The sequence below is a fragment of the Anoplolepis gracilipes genome, chromosome 8 (genome assembly GCF_047496725.1).
Source record: "Anoplolepis gracilipes chromosome 8, ASM4749672v1, whole genome shotgun sequence".
Lineage (NCBI taxonomy): Eukaryota > Metazoa > Arthropoda > Insecta > Hymenoptera > Formicidae > Anoplolepis > Anoplolepis gracilipes.
In genome coordinates this window covers 7,695,545-7,714,554 of record NC_132977.1, presented here as the reverse complement: position 1 = coordinate 7,714,554, position 19,010 = coordinate 7,695,545, and the positions used below count along the sequence as shown (strand labels likewise).

Here is a 19,010-nt window from a genome sequence, read left to right as displayed (position 1 = left end):
GGAGGATTCGCGAGAGACGCGCGCGACGGAAATGGTGATAAAACTACACGAGCGAAGCCGCCGTAATGCGTGTCGGAACTGTGCGCGCACTCTCTCATCGACTTGTTGACAAATCGATCCCTTTAAATCTCATTGCGCCCGTCGCGATTCGGTTCTCTCCACACGACATACACAGCTCTAGGACTCGCGCGATAAATAATTTACCGTGTCCGCCGCTCTCTCTCTCTCTCTCCCTTCAGACTTTTCTCGAGCGTGCGTTCTCGTTTTCCAGACGTGTGCACGCGACGTGTACACGATGACGGACAAAGATGCTCGTACACGACACGACACACCACAGGACGACGCGAATCGAAAACGAGAACCACCACGCCACAAGGACGACGACGATGACAGCAACGACGGCAGTACGCCCTTTAAAAGAAAAAAAAAAAAAAAAAAAAAAAAAACGGCCGCTGGCGGACGGCCACAAGTGGCCCTGACAAGTGCGCGAGAGAGCGAGAGAACCACCAACCTGCTGATCGATCAATCGTCGCACGCGGAGAATCTCACGAACGGCAATCGCGCGGCGACGCGATCGCGACGACGACGCTTATCGTTAGCAACGCGGGAACGAGACGGAATGGATGCTGATAAGAAGACGGCAGGCAGAAGTGCCAGTAACGAGATCGTGTTTACCTCTCGGCGAGCCCTCCTCGGTCGGCTAAACTCGGTCCGCGTGCGCTTTTTTTTCAAACGACGGAGTCGAAGCACACTGACCAGCGATCGACGACAGGTGACGGCAGACGATGACGGGCTTCGATCCCTGTGTCTCTGTGGCTTTTTCACAGCAGGACGCGCGACCGCGAGCGACGTCGTGGGGCCCTCCCCGGCGGAAGTTCGACGGCCCTTTTTCGCGCAGTCTATCGCGAAACTGGCAATCTCGTGTCGCGCAACGCGCACCTCGCACGACGTCCCTGCCCTTTTACCGTAGCCTCGTCGGCCATTTTCTTCCTCGCGCCGCTCCCCCACTTTTCCCACTCTAAAGCCCTCTGTCACGTAGTGCCGGAAGCGCGAGGTCCTACAGTCGTCGCCAGATGACAGCACCTCGCGGCTCCGCGTTCTAACGCCTGCGAGAATTTTCCACGGATCATATTCCCTCTCACGATCATCGTATCATTCTCTTACGTCAACTATGCGAATGGAGTTAATTTTTTATATGATGAGCATAGGATTTTTTTATGCAGATTAATATCTGTTAGGATAGGCTTGTCCTTAATTAACGATAAATTAAATTCGCGTTATTTTAATGAAATATAGACTTGTTCTCAATTAAATGAATAAATTATGCTGTTTAACGTAGTTTACTTTAGCAATAGGTAAATAATTCTAGTGACACAAGAAAGATTGATGAGTTGTAACGTGATCGATGATCAAAAATTTATACATCGACGGTGCGGTACAAAGTGCTGCAAAATCAGAAAATAGCGTGATATCCTTGTTTTGCACATTTATTAATTTATTATTGATCAAGTATTATAAACCTGATAACGATCGATGCACACAAAATGTACTTTCGATGCACTTTAACAAAATCGAAATCGTGAATAATATATATGGCGATATTGCACATCATATACTTGATGAGAGACATTTGCCACAATTTTTTGGCGCCCAACGCTCAAGATCTTTTTTTTAGGCAACAACAAGCGCGAAAGATGGCGAGAGTGATTCGAATTCGCTTTTGGCGCCTTCAATGTCTTGATCGTTCGAAATTTATATAAAGTCGAGCAATATTGTGATGCTCAAAATATCGAAATAATTGAAACAGCAGATCAATCAATTACTCTTTTAACGTAAAAATAAAATTCGAAATATTTTTGTACAATTATTAGAAATATATACGTAATACATTAATTTAATAACATTATTGCCATACTTTATTTATTACATTCAATATGGAAGACAAAATATCAAAACGCGCGTATGCGTATGCGTGTGATAAATCTTTCTAATTTTTATAGCTAAACGATTAATAGGTTACTTACGTATCGATATGCGAACGGCAGTCGTATTGAATACTTTCTCGAATTTTTCTTTCAGGAAGATGAGTCTTTAATTAATCAATATGTGATAAAGTACCAAACGCGCGAAGATAGTACTCATGTCAGTCTGCAATACACAATCTCAAACTTTCGATAAAATAAATATTGAACTAGGGAAATTCAAGTTGCAATCATCGACCATGATTCTAATACCAACTTTACATTTTTAGGGATACTGTATGATAATTGGCTGCGTACACATGCAACGATTTCAAAAATTCAGAAGCAAAAGCCTAATATATATCAGAATATATATATATATATATATATATATATATATATATATATATATATAAAACGTAAAATCAATTTAAATAATTCTTTTTGCGTATAAAATCCATTCTACGTATAAAAGAAATTATCAAATATCAAAAAATATTTCGAGATATTTAATTGATAAAAACATATCGGTATTCTTACAACTTTGATAAATATAATAGTAACAAAAAATGATAACATTTAACGCTGTTTTGCAAATCAAAAAGCAGAGTCCGTTGCTTAATAGGAAGGAGATAGAATATGGTACATCTATCTCCTTCTATTTTGAAGCGCCGAGCTTGTCAAATGTGCGCGCGATTTTCTTATCCCCTCCATCACTATTCGGCATGTCCCAAATCTGACATCACTGTTCAGAAGTCAGAAGTGTTTAGTAGTGTTTAGCAGTTCAGAATAGGCAGGGCATGAGTGTTTTGTGTTTGTTTGTTTAGATTTTTGCAATAACAATGGAATGCGTAGTAGCAAACGTCGAACATATGCAATTTGATATTGAAATTGCTCTTGACGAACAATATGGAGCTCTTCCATTACCTTTCACCGGCATGGACAGTACGTTCTTTTACATTTGTTTTTATAGTGGACTGTGCTAGGTTAAGTTTGTGCACAGCATAATATTGTCACATTTATTTTTATGTCTTTTTATTTCAATCTATAAAAACATACAATATGCAGCATAATTTTTCAACAATATATGCAGGATATATATATATATATATATATAAAAATATATATACATATATATATATATATATATATATATATATATATATATATATATATATACATGGTATATATAGTATTTTATACACAGTGGTAGATATTTTGATGAATTTTTTAATAATTTTTTCTATGATATAATCTCCTAATTAATTCTATAATAATCTAGTAGAATCTTTGAATATTTAGTAATGGAAGATAAACTATTTTTATAACATAATTATATAAAAATATGTGTGTTTAAAAATGTATATAATTTTGACAAGTAAATCTTAAGATCTTTTTTCCTTTCTCTTGATAGAATTACTTAAAATAAATCGACTGTGTCTTTCTAAAGTATATTATTCTCTTGGTTATATATTTTCTACAATTGTATAATTTTCTTTTTTTAATTTTGTTAATTATATTTAGACTTGATAATTTTATGTTTACTACTATGGTACAATATTTTTATAAGAGGCAGATTCATTTTATATAGAAAATGTAAAATTGTTAATAAATAATTTTCTTTTCTTCAATTTACAGAATCAATTGCTGCAGTATGTCAATTTTATCCAAGAGGTACTTGTAGTAAAGGAGCATCATGTCCATTTAGACACGTTCGCGGTGATCGCACAATAGTATGTAAACATTGGTTAAGAGGTCTTTGTAAAAAGGGTGATCAATGTGAATTTCTGCACGAATATGACATGACAAAAATGCCGGAATGTTATTTTTATTCTAGATTCAGTAAGTAGTCTAATACAAATATTGTGCATTTATTATTATTTAAAAAACTAAAAATTTGCATATCTTGTTAATACTTTATATATATAAAAGAATTAAATATAATAATTTCTTCATGTAATATTTAATATATATTTTAATTATATCAATTAAATTGACAATTATATCAAAACAAATGGAATTAATTATAGATGCATGTCACAATAAGGAATGTCCATTTCTACACATTGATCCTGAGACAAAAGTTCGAGATTGTCCATGGTACGATCGTGGTTTCTGTAGGCATGGTCCCTTGTGCAGACATCGACATGTTAGACGTGTTCTTTGTATGGCTTATTTAGCTGGTTTTTGTCCAGAAGGGTCAAATTGCAAATTTATGCAGTAAGTTGATAAAATGCAAGTATCCATTATGTTGAAATGTATTTGAAATATCTACACCTTAATCTTTGTTTAGTCCAAGGTTTGAATTACCAGCTGTACAAGACATGCAACCAAAGGAAGGCAAAAAGGTGATGATCACCTGTCACTTTTGTGGAGAAGGTGGTCACAAGGCAATTTATTGTAACAAAATGCCTCCCGATGTACGAGAGGCTCAAGTCAGGCAAGATGTTGAAAATAATTCTCACGCACCACATCATATGAATATGCATAATGGACCACCGCCATCGCGAGGACCACAAAAACCACTCGAAGAGGTGACATGCTACAAGTGTGGACAGAAAGGTCATTATGCCAATAAATGTCCGAAAGGACATTTAGCGTTTTTAAGCCATGCAGGTAGTGGAGGTGGCGGTCAGAATCAGAATTATCGGAGATGATTTTCTTTGTTTTATTTTTGTAACATGAATATTGTGATGCTACTTTATCTCATTATTAATTATCTATAAAAATTTGTCTCATATACAATAAAATAATTTCATATCTAACGTATCGATATATTATCTCTTTTATTGCCGCTATTTTTTGCCAACAACTATCGACAACAAAAAGGAAGCATTTTCATACTTTTCTTTTTGGATACAAGTAATAAAATAGCACCAATATTTAAAATATGTAATGTAAAAAAAAAAGAAAAAGTAGCTTTTTTCATATATCTAAGCAGGTATTTTAACATTAAATTTCTTCCGTTATTAAACTGTAACAAATTGAAATATTTATTGTTCTAAAAATGATATATGTTTGAATAAACGTAACTATTACAGTTTCGTATGACACAGTTCTGTGGACATTATAAGATTCTTAGTTATTGCTACATCAGCATCTGATACAGGGTGTTATAAAAAGATATATGTTTATGTAATATTGATTAATTATATCAGATAAAACCTGTATGACCTGCTGGGAAGACATACACTTTATGTCGACGGTACAATTAACATTTAATCAAATATGATGTTTTACTAATTAAAAGATTAACTGTGTATGCTCACTTCTTGAATAACTGTCTTAAAATTAAACAATAGCATGGAAGGCGCGAACGTTGTGAAGACATGCATCTCAACCACTATCAAATATGCTAAATACGTTTGTCATAAAAATGTTCTTTTTAGTGATTATCACGTGGGTCAGTTACATCTAAAGACATAGCTGTAATTATAATATAAGGATCAGTTGTGTATTAATTTTCGCAAATGGTTTTATGCGGATAATTATGAAGAGAAGAAAAAAGGATAATTTCTCAATCGTTTTTTTTTTAAATTATCGTCCTATCATGTTGCATGATAGTCAATCTCTTCAATCAATAACTTCAACGTAATTAGCAGGAAAAAGTCCGTAAGTTCCATCAGGCCCAAGCCCTTGCCACCAGCCTTCATCGATGGCATCTATATGCGTAATTATATCTCCAGGATCAAAAGTGATTTCTGTATCGTCAGCGGCTTGATAGTCGTACAAAGCTCTGGCTTTCATTCCCACGTTCTCCGGATCGAAATATAAGTATGGGCCATCCAATTGGTTGTACAATTCATTTTCAGTGACTTGTTCCTTAGTTTCTACTGTTTGTTCGGATTCCGACTGTATATTCTTCGCTGTTGTTTTCAATTCCTGATTAATGTTTTGAGATTGAGGCACTGCAGACGATGAAGTCGTCATTGTCTCTACATTTGGAAGTTTTTTCTCTGCGACCAATGTTTCCTCGTAAGATTTTACATCAGGCTGATCCTTTAGCTGAGCATCCTCTAATGCTTTCCTCATGGACTCCACATGATTGTTTTTGGATAAAAACTGTTGAACCGAACTTGTCTTCATTTGGCCGGCTGCCGAATTCTGTTCGAATATCGCTCTAGCATTTATTGTTCTTTGAGCTATCAACTGTTGTGTCTCTTTGCTCCTTTGTCTTCGTAACTCTTCGCTTCGTGATTTATGATCATCTTCGTGATCATTGCTATAATTTTGTGCAGCCATCTGATTGCGTATGTTGTTCGCTTCTTCGGCACGTTGTTCGGCCATCTTTTGTCGCGCGATCGAGTTTTCTTTAGCAGTTACCTAATGAAAACGATTTTATATGATGGTATAATATCTAAGATACATATGATATATGAACGAAGAATACGAGATTCGATCACAACGTACTTGTTGCTCTCTCAGCTGTGTTTCCTTTTCTTCTCGAGCTCTAACTTCTCTTTCTAACTTTTGTCGTTCTTGTTCACAACGGACTCGCTCTTGCTCCAATCTTTTTTTCTCTTCCATTTCTTCCTTTTGCCAAAACTGATCTCTTTCTGTTGCATTTATCTCTTGTTCAGGGATTACTCTATAAAGTATATATTAGTTAGGGACTGCATAATATTACTTATTTAAAACTTAAGAGATTAAAGTTAGCATTTTAAAATGTAAATATTATGATAGAAATATACCGGCGATATGTTGTTCCAATAGGACCCGTATGTCCTTCATTTTCCCCACGAGGTTCATTAAACTTATATGCGGAGGCTGTTGCTCGCGCAAGTTTTTCCATAATTGCATCTACCTCTACATCATCTTCAGATCGTGCAGTAATTGTTATATGTGCACCTTTTAATAATTTCTCTACATCTCTTATGTGATTAGCGCATGTTCCTTTTCTAACAATTGGTGCACCTTCTCCTTGCTGTAAAAAATGTATTTTATCATACATGTGAAAGCTTTTATATAGACTACAAATTATCATTATTATCATAGGACACAAAAAAGTTCTATATTAAAAGTTTTATATTGCTCTGTTTTCTTTTAGTAAAAGTAAAAAATGAATAGTATAAAATCATGTTATTTTATAAATTGCATTTTATTTTATTATAATTCTATTAGGTCTCTTAGCACTTACCCAATTAATAAGCAAACACTTTGGTAGACTTGTTTTAGTATCAATGACTTTACAAAATGCATACATAATGTGACTGCTATTTAATCGATCAATCATTTCTTCCAATCCACCACTTCCCGTTCCAACTACTTTTAAATCATTTGTCTGCCCTTCATAACCAAACACAGCCCTAACAAGAATAGAAATGTATATTAATTATCAATCACGCAATATATTTCATTGAATAACAAGACTTATAATATAAGATATAGAATAAGATTTGTTTTGTTATCAAATTTATGAAAAATCTTGAATAAAAGCAAGAGATTAATTATATCAATGATTTATAGTTTTATAAATCTACTAATTTACAAAAATTTGTTTCATCATGAATTATATCAATGAATTATGTTATTATAAATAAATATATACAATTATAAACTATATATATGTATATATTTTGAATAACCAAATAATCAGATTCAATAATTTCTATTAATGTTTTATTTATAAAAATGATTACATATTTAATAACACATCTTATCAACAGAGAGATAAATATCTTAAAAAAAACTTGTATTTTCTACTTGCAAATAAAACAATCATATGTCAAAGAAAGAATAAATAATAAAAAAGTTATACTATCAATTTTTTCCGTTATAATGCGATAGTCATTGATAATCGATAAGAATGACAGTGTTCATTATCAAAGAGACCTGATGTTTATACGAAAACAATAAATATTTGCCGGGAATCTATATCTAATCTATACAAATATTATGATTTGGCAGGGTCCGATACAGACGGGAAATATACAATATGTCAAATATTACTTAGTATATTCGTCTGATTGACAGATAAGGCATGGAGAAACTTAAGTATATAATATGCCTACCAGTTAGTAGACACTTTATCGTCGACCACGCTGTGCCAAGCGGCCGTCAAGGCATCTTTGTATTTCGTCAGATTAATTGACATGTCTCTGGCTAAATTAATTCATAACAAATACAGGCGAATTTATGGTAGATGACAGAAAAGGACAATAGTGCGATACCGCAAAACTACGCAAATATCACACACGCATATCACTCGGCCTAAGCCATTTAGCCGATCGGCTCTTCGACTAATGTCAACGCCCTATCCGTAGCCAATCATTTATAACATAATGTTCCTAGCAATTTCTACTTGTCTTAGCATTTTCGTCAATTAGAATAAAAAGAAATCCTCGCTCTTTTTATCCCTTTAAATTTACCGATTAATATTAATTAAAATGATACGAAAGAATATAATTGGATAAATTTCGCGCATTAATTTATTAATTGATACACCCTGGGTCGCGTTCGAAAATCTACTTGTCAGTTGTTGAATTAATTGACCAATCAGGATAAAAGAAGCGAGAATGCCCATGTATAGAGTGCATTCAGAAAACAAACCGCTCAGTGAGCGGTTATTCTTGATTGGCGTAGCTTTTAGAATATAAGAGTATATACCAATCACGAACAGCTACTCACTGGCGCTCAGTGAACATCTATAGTTTGCTACTTCCGGATAGATAGGGATTTTTTGTTCAAAGAGAGGTGAGGTGGTATCGTTACGCCGCCATGGTTGTTGCCGCTCTCATATATTCGGCTTTCGACTGAAAATCTCGACTTTCAATTGCGTTTTGTGCATGTAACTTGCGTCCTCGATTGTAGAAGGCCACGCCTAAGCTTTACCATGAGTACTGACAGTATTGAAAAACTGTACAAAAACTTTGGCATCCTCGCGGATGCTAAGGATAAATTGGTGCAGGTATGTACGTGCCACATTGGTTATATCGTGCCGCTAAATAGCGGTTAAATATAGCTGGAAGGAACTTGCTCCGCGTACCTATTTTCTTGTTTGCGCATTCCAGTAGTACGTTTTCTCTTATGTCGAACATAACTTTTATCTCATAAGCATCGTTCACTCGTCACTCGCAGGCATTCTCGCTCCATGAAGCATCAATATATGTCTTCGAAAAATCGAAGATGTGCGTGGCGTCTTGACATGGTGTGTCTGCACAGTATGACTTTTGTAAGATTTTTTTTTTTATCAACACACAAGGACACATGCCTTACATAAATTTAACATATTTAACCCCAATGTATAAATTTATGCACATATCCGAGCATGTATGCATTTCTAATATACGTCTCAATACGTAGTTAAATTTATAAGTTTCTGCATACTATTAATCCTTACATTACAAAAGTTTATAATAGTTTGCCGATAATAGTCTCTGTGTATGAAGAGCCACTATAATCTACTGTTAATTTTCTATCTTGGAAATTTTTGAATATATATTGTAACTGATTTATGTATCTACAATAATTTTTACAAGCATATTTACATAATGTGATATAAAAAAGAGAAAGAAGTTTCGTGTTAATTTTATACGTAGAAAGAAATATTGCTCGTGGAATAAATTAGCATTTTATTGTACTGTGTAGCACTAATGTTTTCATTTAGTTTTATTTGAATTATATCTAAGAAAGTCTAATTTGTAGTTTTTGATAACAGCTCTTCATTTAGATAATGACAAAGGATTTTTTTCAATTTTATGTAAAATATATTAAATATTTTTATAACAAATTTACTTGAATTTACTAAAGAAAAACTATTATATTTTTTTGTAAATTATTCTCTATAATATTAATGTTTATATTCTAGCATGAAAAGGAGTATTTGGAAATTTTGACAGCAGTTAAAGGATCACCTAAAGAAAAACGGCTAGCGTCACAATTCATTGCAAGGTTCTTCAAGCATTTTCCAAAACTAGCAGATCAAGCTATAGATGCCCAATTGGATTTATGTGAAGATGAAGACATGGCTGTAAGTTTTCAAATATGAATTGACTCTTTATATTTTATTTGTATGTAATTTTTGAACAAAAATGTTTTAAAGCTTTAATATAATAATTAATCAATAATAAAACAAAAGTAAGACTATAGAAATGTATCATAAGTAACGGTTATAAAACAATTCAAAGTACTATACTTAGAGGACAAATATATATTATAATATTAAATGTATTGGTACAATTTAATGAAAAGTTACATCTAAATTAAGGCAAACGTTTGAAACCTGTTTTTTTGAGACTTCTTCAGCACAAAACCAGAAAAATATAGCAAAAAGTAAGAGAAACAGCTATTAGATTCGAGTAAGTTATGTGCTGTATGATGGGAAGTTGAATAATTACAAATTTCGATGAAGAAATTCTTGGTTTTTAAACCAGGAAATATTTTTCAAAAATAGTGACTCGATTAACACTACCAAATGAATCCTGTGAATAATAATAATTTATATTTTATTTATACATAATGAAAGGTATAAAAGTAAAAATCAGAGTCACTAAACCTAACCTAACTATACAGAAAAAAGTTTTTTCTACTTACAGGTCACAATAGATATTATCAATAATAAAACAGTACAGAAATTAGTGCAGTTGTAAAGTCTTGAATTATAACCGTTACTTATGATACATTTGTTTTCTATAGTTTTATTTTTGTTTTATTATTAAGAATAAAGTGAGCCGCTTTTATTTATTTACTTATTAATTAATCAATAATTAAATAAAATAATTAATCATATTTATGTATATAATATATTTTTGTTTCCCTTACAGATTCGAAAACAAGCTATTAAAGATTTACCAGCTCTTTGTAAAGATAATAAGGAACATACAGCAAGAATTGCAGACATCTTAGCACAATTATTGCAAGCTGAAGACTCTTCGGAATTATCAGTTGTACATAACAGTATTATGTCCCTTATGAAGAGTGATCCAAAAGGTATACTCAAAACTATAAATACATATAAAAACTTTGCATTTATGTAATATAATTATAACAATTCTGTATTTGCAGGTACTTTAAGTGGATTTTTCAGTCAAATCATTAATGGTGATGATGGAACGAGAGAACGCTGTATAAAATTTTTAGCTACTAAACTGAAAGCAATAGGACACGACGTTATTACAAAGGAACCAGAAGATTTGTTGATTGGAGAATGTAAAAAAGTATTACAGGTAAACTTTCATTATACTCTTATGTTATAACAAATGTTTATATTTATTTTTTCTTTATTAATTGATGTATTTTCTCTTATATGCAGGATGTAACTGCTGATGAATTTCACAGTATCATGGAAATCCTTGCTTGGACTAGACTAGGATCTACTGTTACTGGTCAACAAGAATTGGTTGATATTACAATAGAACAAGCTGAACTGTCTGTACCTTTTAAACATACTAACGTTGAACAGTGGAGTAGATTGGTTCAATGTATTAAACATGCTCTTCCATTCTTCAGTGTATGTATATAGGATATATATTTATATTTGTTATACATTTAAAGATATCTTAGAACAAAGTTGAATATTTTTTACATATTTATTTATATTTAAATATTTCTGCTTCTTTTCAGTCACAGATAGATTCGTCAAAATTTGTTTCATATATTTGTGTGCAAGTTTTACCACATCTCTCTTTGATGACTTCTCCCGATGGTAGAGATATTCAGTTGGAACTATTAAAATTGCTTGCTGAATTAACAGTGTTTTGTGGAAGTATTGAAAAACCCGAGGACAAAGTTCAACAACTTTATAATACGCTCATTGTGAGTAATATGTCTTTCTTTTAATATTTTTTTTTAATTTTATTTTATTTTCTTCACACATATATATATATATATATATATATATATATATATATATATATATATATATATATCTGATGTTTTTATCTCGGTTATCAAAATTATCATTGTTTATCGTTTATCACAATATATCATTTATTACGTATTTCAGACTTATATGCCACTTCCTCCAGCTACAGAGATTACTGATGTACCAAAGTTACAATTTAGTCATGTGGAATGTTTGATGTATGCTTTTCATAAACTGTGTAAGCAAACTCCTGAATTTCTAATCAAAGATCCAGAACAACTCAAGGAATTTCGTTTAAGATTACAATACTTTGCAAGAGGCATTCAAGGTTATATAAAAAAATTACGTGAAGCTATTAGTGGAAAAACAGAAGAAGAATTGAAATCTGAGGAAAATCAATTAAAGGTTGTTGCATTAAAAACAACTAATAACATCAATACTTTAATCAAAGATCTATTTCATTCACCTCCTAGTTTTAAGAGTATAATACATCTCTCATGGAAAACACCTTGCAATGACAAGAAGGTAATTAATTTTTATGAGTATTTTATAATAAATAATTTACACACACACACACAAAGCATTTACACACCTGTGAGCATTTTAGATAATGTTTTTTATAATTTTAATTTTGTTATGTCTGTTTTAGAGTGAAAAGAATTCTGCTCAGAAAAGACATACCCCAATTACGTTTGGAAATGACAATGGTGCAAATAAACGTAGTAAAGAAGATAAAAGCAACAAAAGAGAAATATATACACCTCCAAGTGGCAAATACAGTTCAAACATATCGAATTATGGTAAATAGTTAAAGATACATAATATTAAAATTTGAAAAAGCTAAGATAAATATTAATTAATTTATTTTTTTTTTTATTTTTAGGTCGCGGTAGATTTAAGGGTAACAGATTTGGAGGAAGAGGTGGATTCAGATCAAGAGGTCGTGGTCCATGGCGAAAGAATTTTTATTAATTATAAAACTAAGTCATTAAAAAATGAAATTGAAAGCAACTAAGATTGGAATGATGAGATAAGTGCTTATCCATCTTGAGATTACACATGAAAGTACTTTCAAAAAACTTATAAAATCATCACACATTACAACATATAATTCTCTTGCTCTCATACTTATAAGTATAATTGAAATGATTTTATCATTACCTAAACTCTTTGACAAATTGCAGATAAGTAACAAAAAGAGGAAAATTAATAACTTCAAATTTTTATTAATGTTTTCCAAACAGAAAATGAGAAAAATATTTAAGAGAATGTAATCATCATTAGATCTTTTAATTATAATATAAACTCTGCACACAATGGAAATCGAGACATATATAAAGCTGTGAAACAGAAATGCAAATCATATGCATTACAGACAAATGTATCAAAATTAAAAGGAAGCACTGTATGCTTATAATACAGTGTGATTAATTGATGAAGATGGAATATATCAGAAAAGGAAGAAAGAAGAGATCACAAAATGCAAAACTTATCAAGACTGTGCTTGAGGAAATTGAAACAAACCTTAATGAAGATGCATGCATAAATTCAAATAACGTAATTGAGACATCATCGATAGAGAAGCATATAAATAGATAGACACAGAAATCATGGATAGAGAAGCATATGAAAATGGACGGTGTTCTTTCTTCATCAAAAACTTCAAGAATGCAAAAATTTAATCTCCTACATATCCATTCCTAAATTAGCTTCCTTATCCTTCCAAAATTTTATATTTGTTCATATTTGTCAACAGGATCAGTGTGTAACGAAGAGGATCTACAAGCAGTCGTGCATAAAAGGAAACATTTAATCGAAGAAACATTAGATATAATTTTGTGTTGATAAACAATACTTGCACAAAATTTAAGTTTTTTCTTTTAGTAAATAGAATCCATAAATCTAGTGAATATAATATATATTGCTTTTCATATATACATACATTTTATATATTCTTTACATATGTGAATATATATCACTTTAAATGTATATTTTCTAAAATCTGAAGTTTTCTTACACTTATATATATGGATCAATATATTTTCAATTAGAAATGAAATTTATTAAATATTTTCTATTAAAAATGAATTTTATATGAATCTATGTTTCTTCGATAAATAAGATTAGGAATTGGAGCTGCAATTATTATGTTGTTTTTCTTTTGCAGGAAGCATACTAACAAGAGACGTGGAAATTGTGGATTGGGCCAAAGCTGTATAAAATTATATATATATGTTTGTTTTCTTTTTTTTTTTTTTTTACAGAGACCATTCAAGAAAGGGATGCAGAGGCAGAGATGATTTGGAGAAGCTAATTGATATCTTTTCTATTTCAGGCACACAACTAATGATATTATATGTTTGTTGTCATATATGTATATCTTCTTGGTATAATTGCTGTTTGTGAGGTGAGTTTTAAAACATATTTTTCCATTTTTCCCTTTCCTCTATCCATGATCATTGTGTAAAAACGTTTGTGTTATCAACAATTCATCAATGTTGCTAATTATTTCAATAAATAATATTATTTAACTAAATGGTGGTTTTTTTATTCAGTAAATATAAGGAGTAATAAAATAAGAATAAAAAACAAGCTCTAGTAAAAATACATTTGATTCTAAGAGCAAACAGGTAAACATATGTGTATGTATTACTTATCTAATTTATTCTACATATATTTATATTGCATTAAAATGTATATAAAAACTGTATAATTACATATTATTTATGTTAAATGCAATTGGATTTGCACAATCACATGTAATAATCTCAATTCATTGTATTATATTTCAATATTACTAGAATACCAGTGATATATAATTGATCAAACTTCTGTATTGCTAATGTATAAATAAAATGTTAATTTTAAAGCAATTTTGAGCAGTTTATAGAGGTAAGCAACAAAGGGATATATCATAAAAGATAATGCGTTTCAATTATTTCTATTAATAATCTTGAGAAACAAGAAATAATTTTAAACTATATTTCAATATTATTCTTAAAATTAATTCTCAATTCTTAAATATCTAATCCTTGCATTAAAAAGGTAAATAAATAACATTGAAAAAGATCACATTTTATCCTTATATCACCATTGTAACTTATATATGTTATAATTGTTATAGTATAATCCTTTGTAAATTAATTAGCATTCAAAATATCCCATTCGAAGAAATCATATCATCTATCACTTTACACATAATACGATCGCTTGGACTACATGGATCCTGAGTTTGTTGTTTACAACCCATGTTATCAACAGATTCCATAATATCTGTATTTATTGCAAGTTTAGAATCGAGTTCTGAAGTATCCGGAAGCATTTGTAAAGCATGCTGTAATATTTCTTGAACCTGGAATAATGCCATATTCAACATTTAATAAAAATTGCAAATCATTATACTATTATTATGTGTGTGTAAATACTGTAGAAATTTAAAATACTAATAATAAATATACTTTTTCAAGGTGTTTCTGGAAGCGCAGTGCTGTTTCATGACGTTGTCTACGCTGTAATTCCATCATAACTCGTAATGTTTCCCTAGCCTGATGCGGTCTAAATTCATTCAGTAAATGATGAATATGGATAAATAACAAACTCAAATCTTCGACCTATAAAAATAATTATTATTATTATAGTTATAAGAATATTACAATTTTTAAACAAACTCAAAATAATATTACAAATTACAATGCGAACTAATAAAAGCTCATTCGAATTACAGATACATCACCTTTTCCGCGCGTCTGGGACTGTCGGGACATTGAACAAGTAAGTCTATCAAGTCCAAGAAATTTACAAGCAGAGAATGATTGAGCTTCTTTAATTCACGTCGACGGTCAAAGTGTTGCGGATACAGTCTTTTAATTCCTTGAGCCTCCAACGGTCTGATAATCGTGTCGTCCGCATTGAACACATTCCCGAACATGGAGTAACTGTCATGAATTGGCGGCGGTGGCCGCGGAGCTCTTCCACGACGAACATTCTCGTCTGTATATAAATTGATATATTGAACGGGCGGTAAGGGCAGAGAACTGACTTGTATCGCTTCGGGTGCTGCCATGTCTCAATATCTCAGCAATGATCACCGATCACGATGATGAACAGTATTTTCAACTCATCGACGCGAGAAACGAGACTTGAAACGTAGCAGGTGAATAGGTTAGGCCACGTTCTATAAACACATAATCGAGATCGTATTCTCTCGATATTCTCTGATCGAGAGAAGCAAAAGTGTCTTTTTTTTCTTTAACCAAAAAGATGTCTCTTTCGTATTACGCTTTTGAAAACTCTGTATACGACAATCCGTATAAACGGCTTGCAAGAAAAACAAAGCGACAGGATGACAGACGGTCACTCTAGTCCGCCATTTTGTCACATTTCAGATTACGTGAGTCAACGAGTGTCCAGTGTCCAGCTCGTCTCGTTGTTTCTACGATCCTGGAAAAATTCAAGCTCGCAAGATTTTCATCAATTTTTTTCTTCATTCAAGATGATGCTCGACGCAGTCGAGGGTCGATTCGGGTTATACGTTTGACATTTCTCGCGCACGCGTTTCTTTATTCGCGGGCGGTATACGGATTGCCACGTTGACCAGCGTAGTGAGGCATTTCCTGATATCTCGCGAATTCCCGACGTCGCCGCGAGACGTCTTCGTTTGACAGATTGTCGGTGTGTGTATATGCGTACGTTCCACGTGAATTCTTTGTTTGGGCGCCGGTCATGCTTTTGACAAGTGTCGGGATTGCGTGGTGCTAGCGCATATCTGTTGCATGGTAAGAGCGAGATTTCTATCGAGAATGTCGGAAGTGTGACTGATAAACGGGCCCGTGGACCTCGCGTCACGCGTGTGTAGAATTCGAATTATCAAACGTTGGGGTATAACCGCGCATATATACATCTATCTTCACGTTGCTGCATGCGTGCACCTTCAGTGCGTTGACATTTTGGAGATTTTTGGCCAACGTTCTCGCGGTTTTTTTTCCCGCCTCGCTGTACCTTGGGAGTATAGGTCATTTTCACGTTCACAATGTGGACAATAATTACTCGGTAATAGACACGTGAGTTGAATTATGGGGGGCAGGAAGCGGGTTGTAGAACGAGGAAAAAATTCCGGTGTGCTATATTTAGAAATTCGTTTGCGTCCTTTGTCACTTCGGATACAGAATGGATATACACAAGATAAACCAAAAAAAATACAGAAAAATTGAATAAAATATGTAATTTTTTTTTCTTATAGTATAAAAGTATTAAATTAGCATATTGTGTGCAACAAGTATCAGTTCTAATTCTGTGCTCAGAATATACAATGAAATATTTAATTTCTAATAAAGGTCTATTATTATGTATAAAAATGATATTTTTTACTGTTGCTAGGGAGGCCCTCCTGTAATGGCAGGGAAGGATGGGAAGCTAGAGCCAAAAGGTGGAGATGTTATTCGTCAAGGATTTATGATAAAACGTTCCCAAAACAAGAAACGCTTCACTCCAGTCAATTTCAAACAACGATGGTTTGTGCTGACAAAACGCCATCTCATTTACTATGATGGAGATGGTGAGGTGAGTAGTTTTGAAATTTATAATAAATTTTATTTTCTACAATAAGATCAAGAGTCTATAATAAAACATGATGTAAAAATATGAATTCATAATCATTTTAATTCCTATTTATGTTATGTCAATCAAATAGCAATATACAATAGCTAATTCAATTTTAATTATCTCATTATCTTTTCAATAATATTTTGTTACTCTTATAAAATTTTTGTTTTATATTGAAGAATTGCTATTGCTATAAGGAGAAACTATAATAATAATTAAATATCGCAGAAAATCTTGTTAAATTGTAATTAAACATAAATTATACTATAAATGTAAAATAAATGTAAATTATAATTTAAATTATAATACAAATTATAATATAAATTAGATAATAACTAAATGCATAGAATAACTGAAATACATTATAACATTTGCAGTTATTCTCATTAATTATATCACACATATATATATATTAACTAAGGAAAAATTGACTCCAAATGATTTGAAGAATCTGCCATTAATAGATTTTTCACCAATTACCAGACACCCTGTATATATATATAAGATATAATTAATGATAATAACAAAATGTTACAATGTATGTTAGTTATTTTTTGCATTTAGTTATTAACTAATTTACATTTATAATTTACACTTATTTTATACTTATATAATTTACATTTAATTCCAATTTAGCAAGATTTTTTTGCAATTTTTAATTATTTGTTTCTCCTTATAACAATAGCAATTCTTCAATATAAACCAAAAATTTTATAAGAGTAATAAAATATTACTGAAAAGATAATGAGAAAACTAAAATTAAATTAGCTATTGCATACTGCTACATATATATATGATATAATTACAAAGAATAACTGAAAATATTACAATGTGTTTCAGTTATTTTTTCTATGTATATGAAAAAAAAACAATTATTTTTACATTAAAATTTAGAGTACATCCAGTACGAAATTTTTTCCCTCTTTATAACGACACATAAAATTTATAAAATATTATTCATTCTCTTTTAAATTATAAAAATAATTGAGAGATATAAAAAGACATACCTTAATAATTTTAATTATTAATATTTTAATTAGTTTTCAAACTTACGTTACTGATGTGCTAATTACTACGATTAATTTATACAATTGTTCACCATTCTAATGTAGATTTCATGAGAGAAAAACGTTCGAGCGTTAATCCCATCTTGTTATAATAGTCCCCTCATTCTTCCAGCGACGAGCAGACTGATAATCGGTAACTATCGGTTCGGTAACTGCGTGCAGTTGCGACTAGTACCAATAGCTACCTCCGTAGCCAAGCGAGCTGTTAGATAGGTGGACCGGGGCTGCTTTCGATGGAGGGTTGGCGGATAACATGCATCATGCTATCGTGTGTAAAATTAGTGGCGCAGGCGCCTCGCGTGAATTTCCTATCCTACCTCTTCCTACTCTTCGTCCCATCTTCCGCTCCGTCGTTGGGTTCCTGATACCGTTCGCTCGCTCAGTCAGTGGCCGTCGTTCGGGGTCGGTCTCGACGAAGCGCAACGAATTTAACTACGTTGATTCTTCCGGTTACGTTTAGTACCCGATACCATTTCTCGAGTTGACGATTCCTTGGACGAGTCTATGACGTTTTAATCTTTCTCGTCGAAGACGGCGAGTGCGGAGGGACGAAACACGCTTCTTCGACGATAACAATCG

At 32.2% G+C, this 19,010-nt stretch overlaps 6 protein-coding genes across 8 annotated transcripts in view; 3 read left to right on the top strand and 3 right to left on the bottom strand.

Annotated features, from left to right (window-relative positions):
- LOC140668615 (uncharacterized) overlaps nt 1–1,008 on the bottom strand; it is a 117,392-nt gene extending 116,384 nt beyond the window's left edge. The window contains exon 1 of one of the 2 annotated variants that reach the window (XM_072897788.1): nt 676–1,008. The gene's annotated coding sequence lies outside the window, so the exon portion shown is untranslated. Of the gene's footprint in view, nt 1–511; nt 656–675 lie in introns of those variants that run through there. The other variant, XM_072897789.1, reaches the window with a different exon arrangement.
- Nucleotides 1,009–2,708: 1,700 nt separating this feature from the next.
- On the top strand, nt 2,709–4,727 carry Clp (cleavage and polyadenylation specificity factor subunit 4). The gene is made up of 4 exons (XM_072897870.1): nt 2,709–2,906; nt 3,600–3,803; nt 3,992–4,181; nt 4,255–4,727. Exons 1-4 carry the CDS (start codon nt 2,804–2,806, stop codon nt 4,616–4,618), a joined length of 861 nt encoding a protein of 286 aa, XP_072753971.1. The 5' UTR covers nt 2,709–2,803; the 3' UTR covers nt 4,619–4,727.
- Nucleotides 4,728–5,004: 277 nt separating this feature from the next.
- Abp1 (Actin binding protein 1) lies at nt 5,005–8,211 on the bottom strand. The gene is made up of 5 exons (XM_072897869.1): nt 7,973–8,211; nt 7,099–7,267; nt 6,653–6,885; nt 6,372–6,549; nt 5,005–6,284 (listed from the first exon to the last, which is right to left on the bottom strand). The coding sequence occupies exons 1-5, from the start codon at nt 8,053–8,055 to the stop codon at nt 5,535–5,537; spliced, it is 1,413 nt and encodes a 470-aa protein (XP_072753970.1). The 5' UTR covers nt 8,056–8,211; the 3' UTR covers nt 5,005–5,534.
- A 458-nt stretch (nt 8,212–8,669) lies between these two features.
- Nucleotides 8,670–14,299, top strand: Cass (apoptosis inhibitor cassowary). Its single transcript, XM_072897487.1, has 9 exons — nt 8,670–8,868; nt 9,769–9,930; nt 10,724–10,889; nt 10,965–11,125; nt 11,212–11,409; nt 11,523–11,714; nt 11,905–12,288; nt 12,413–12,563; nt 12,647–14,299. Exons 1-9 carry the CDS (start codon nt 8,794–8,796, stop codon nt 12,733–12,735), a joined length of 1,578 nt encoding a protein of 525 aa, XP_072753588.1. The 5' UTR covers nt 8,670–8,793; the 3' UTR covers nt 12,736–14,299.
- Nucleotides 14,003–16,133, bottom strand: Med7 (mediator complex subunit 7). The gene is made up of 3 exons (XM_072897535.1): nt 15,497–16,133; nt 15,222–15,374; nt 14,003–15,115 (listed from the first exon to the last, which is right to left on the bottom strand). Exons 1-3 carry the CDS (start codon nt 15,824–15,826, stop codon nt 14,915–14,917), a joined length of 684 nt encoding a protein of 227 aa, XP_072753636.1. The 5' UTR covers nt 15,827–16,133; the 3' UTR covers nt 14,003–14,914.
- An 86-nt stretch (nt 16,134–16,219) lies between these two features.
- The window catches only part of Btk29a (tyrosine-protein kinase Btk), a 28,363-nt gene continuing 25,572 nt past the window's right edge, over nt 16,220–19,010 (top strand). The window contains exons 1-2 of one of the 2 annotated variants that reach the window (XM_072897474.1): nt 16,220–16,538; nt 17,140–17,322. In XM_072897474.1, the coding sequence (XP_072753575.1) occupies nt 16,536–16,538; nt 17,140–17,322 (186 nt within the window). In that variant the 5' untranslated portion in view covers nt 16,220–16,535. Of the gene's footprint in view, nt 16,539–16,797; nt 16,813–17,139; nt 17,323–19,010 lie in introns of those variants that run through there. The other variant, XM_072897475.1, reaches the window with a different exon arrangement.

Coding starts and splice junctions, on each gene's coding strand:
- Med7 (XM_072897535.1), bottom strand. CDS start 15,826: ATGGCAGCACCCGAAGCGATACAAGTCAGTTCTCTGCCCTTACCGCCC. Junction 15,375..15,496: donor GTCCCAGACGCGCGGAAAAG/GTGATGTATCTG, acceptor TTATTTTTATAG/GTCGAAGATTTGAGTTTGTT. Junction 15,116..15,221: donor TCCAGAAACACCTTGAAAAA/GTATATTTATTA, acceptor GCATTATTCCAG/GTTCAAGAAATATTACAGCA.
- Clp (XM_072897870.1), top strand. CDS start 2,804: ATGGAATGCGTAGTAGCAAACGTCGAACATATGCAATTTGATATTGAA. Junction 3,804..3,991: donor TTATTTTTATTCTAGATTCA/GTAAGTAGTCTA, acceptor AATTAATTATAG/ATGCATGTCACAATAAGGAA. Junction 4,182..4,254: donor TCAAATTGCAAATTTATGCA/GTAAGTTGATAA, acceptor ATCTTTGTTTAG/TCCAAGGTTTGAATTACCAG.
- Cass (XM_072897487.1), top strand. CDS start 8,794: ATGAGTACTGACAGTATTGAAAAACTGTACAAAAACTTTGGCATCCTC. Junction 8,869..9,768: donor CTAAGGATAAATTGGTGCAG/GTATGTACGTGC, acceptor TTTATATTCTAG/CATGAAAAGGAGTATTTGGA. Junction 9,931..10,723: donor GTGAAGATGAAGACATGGCT/GTAAGTTTTCAA, acceptor TTTCCCTTACAG/ATTCGAAAACAAGCTATTAA.
- Abp1 (XM_072897869.1), bottom strand. CDS start 8,055: ATGTCAATTAATCTGACGAAATACAAAGATGCCTTGACGGCCGCTTGG. Junction 7,268..7,972: donor GATAAAGTGTCTACTAACTG/GTAGGCATATTA, acceptor TATTCTTGTTAG/GGCTGTGTTTGGTTATGAAG. Junction 6,285..6,371: donor CACAGCTGAGAGAGCAACAA/GTACGTTGTGAT, acceptor CGTTTTCATTAG/GTAACTGCTAAAGAAAACTC.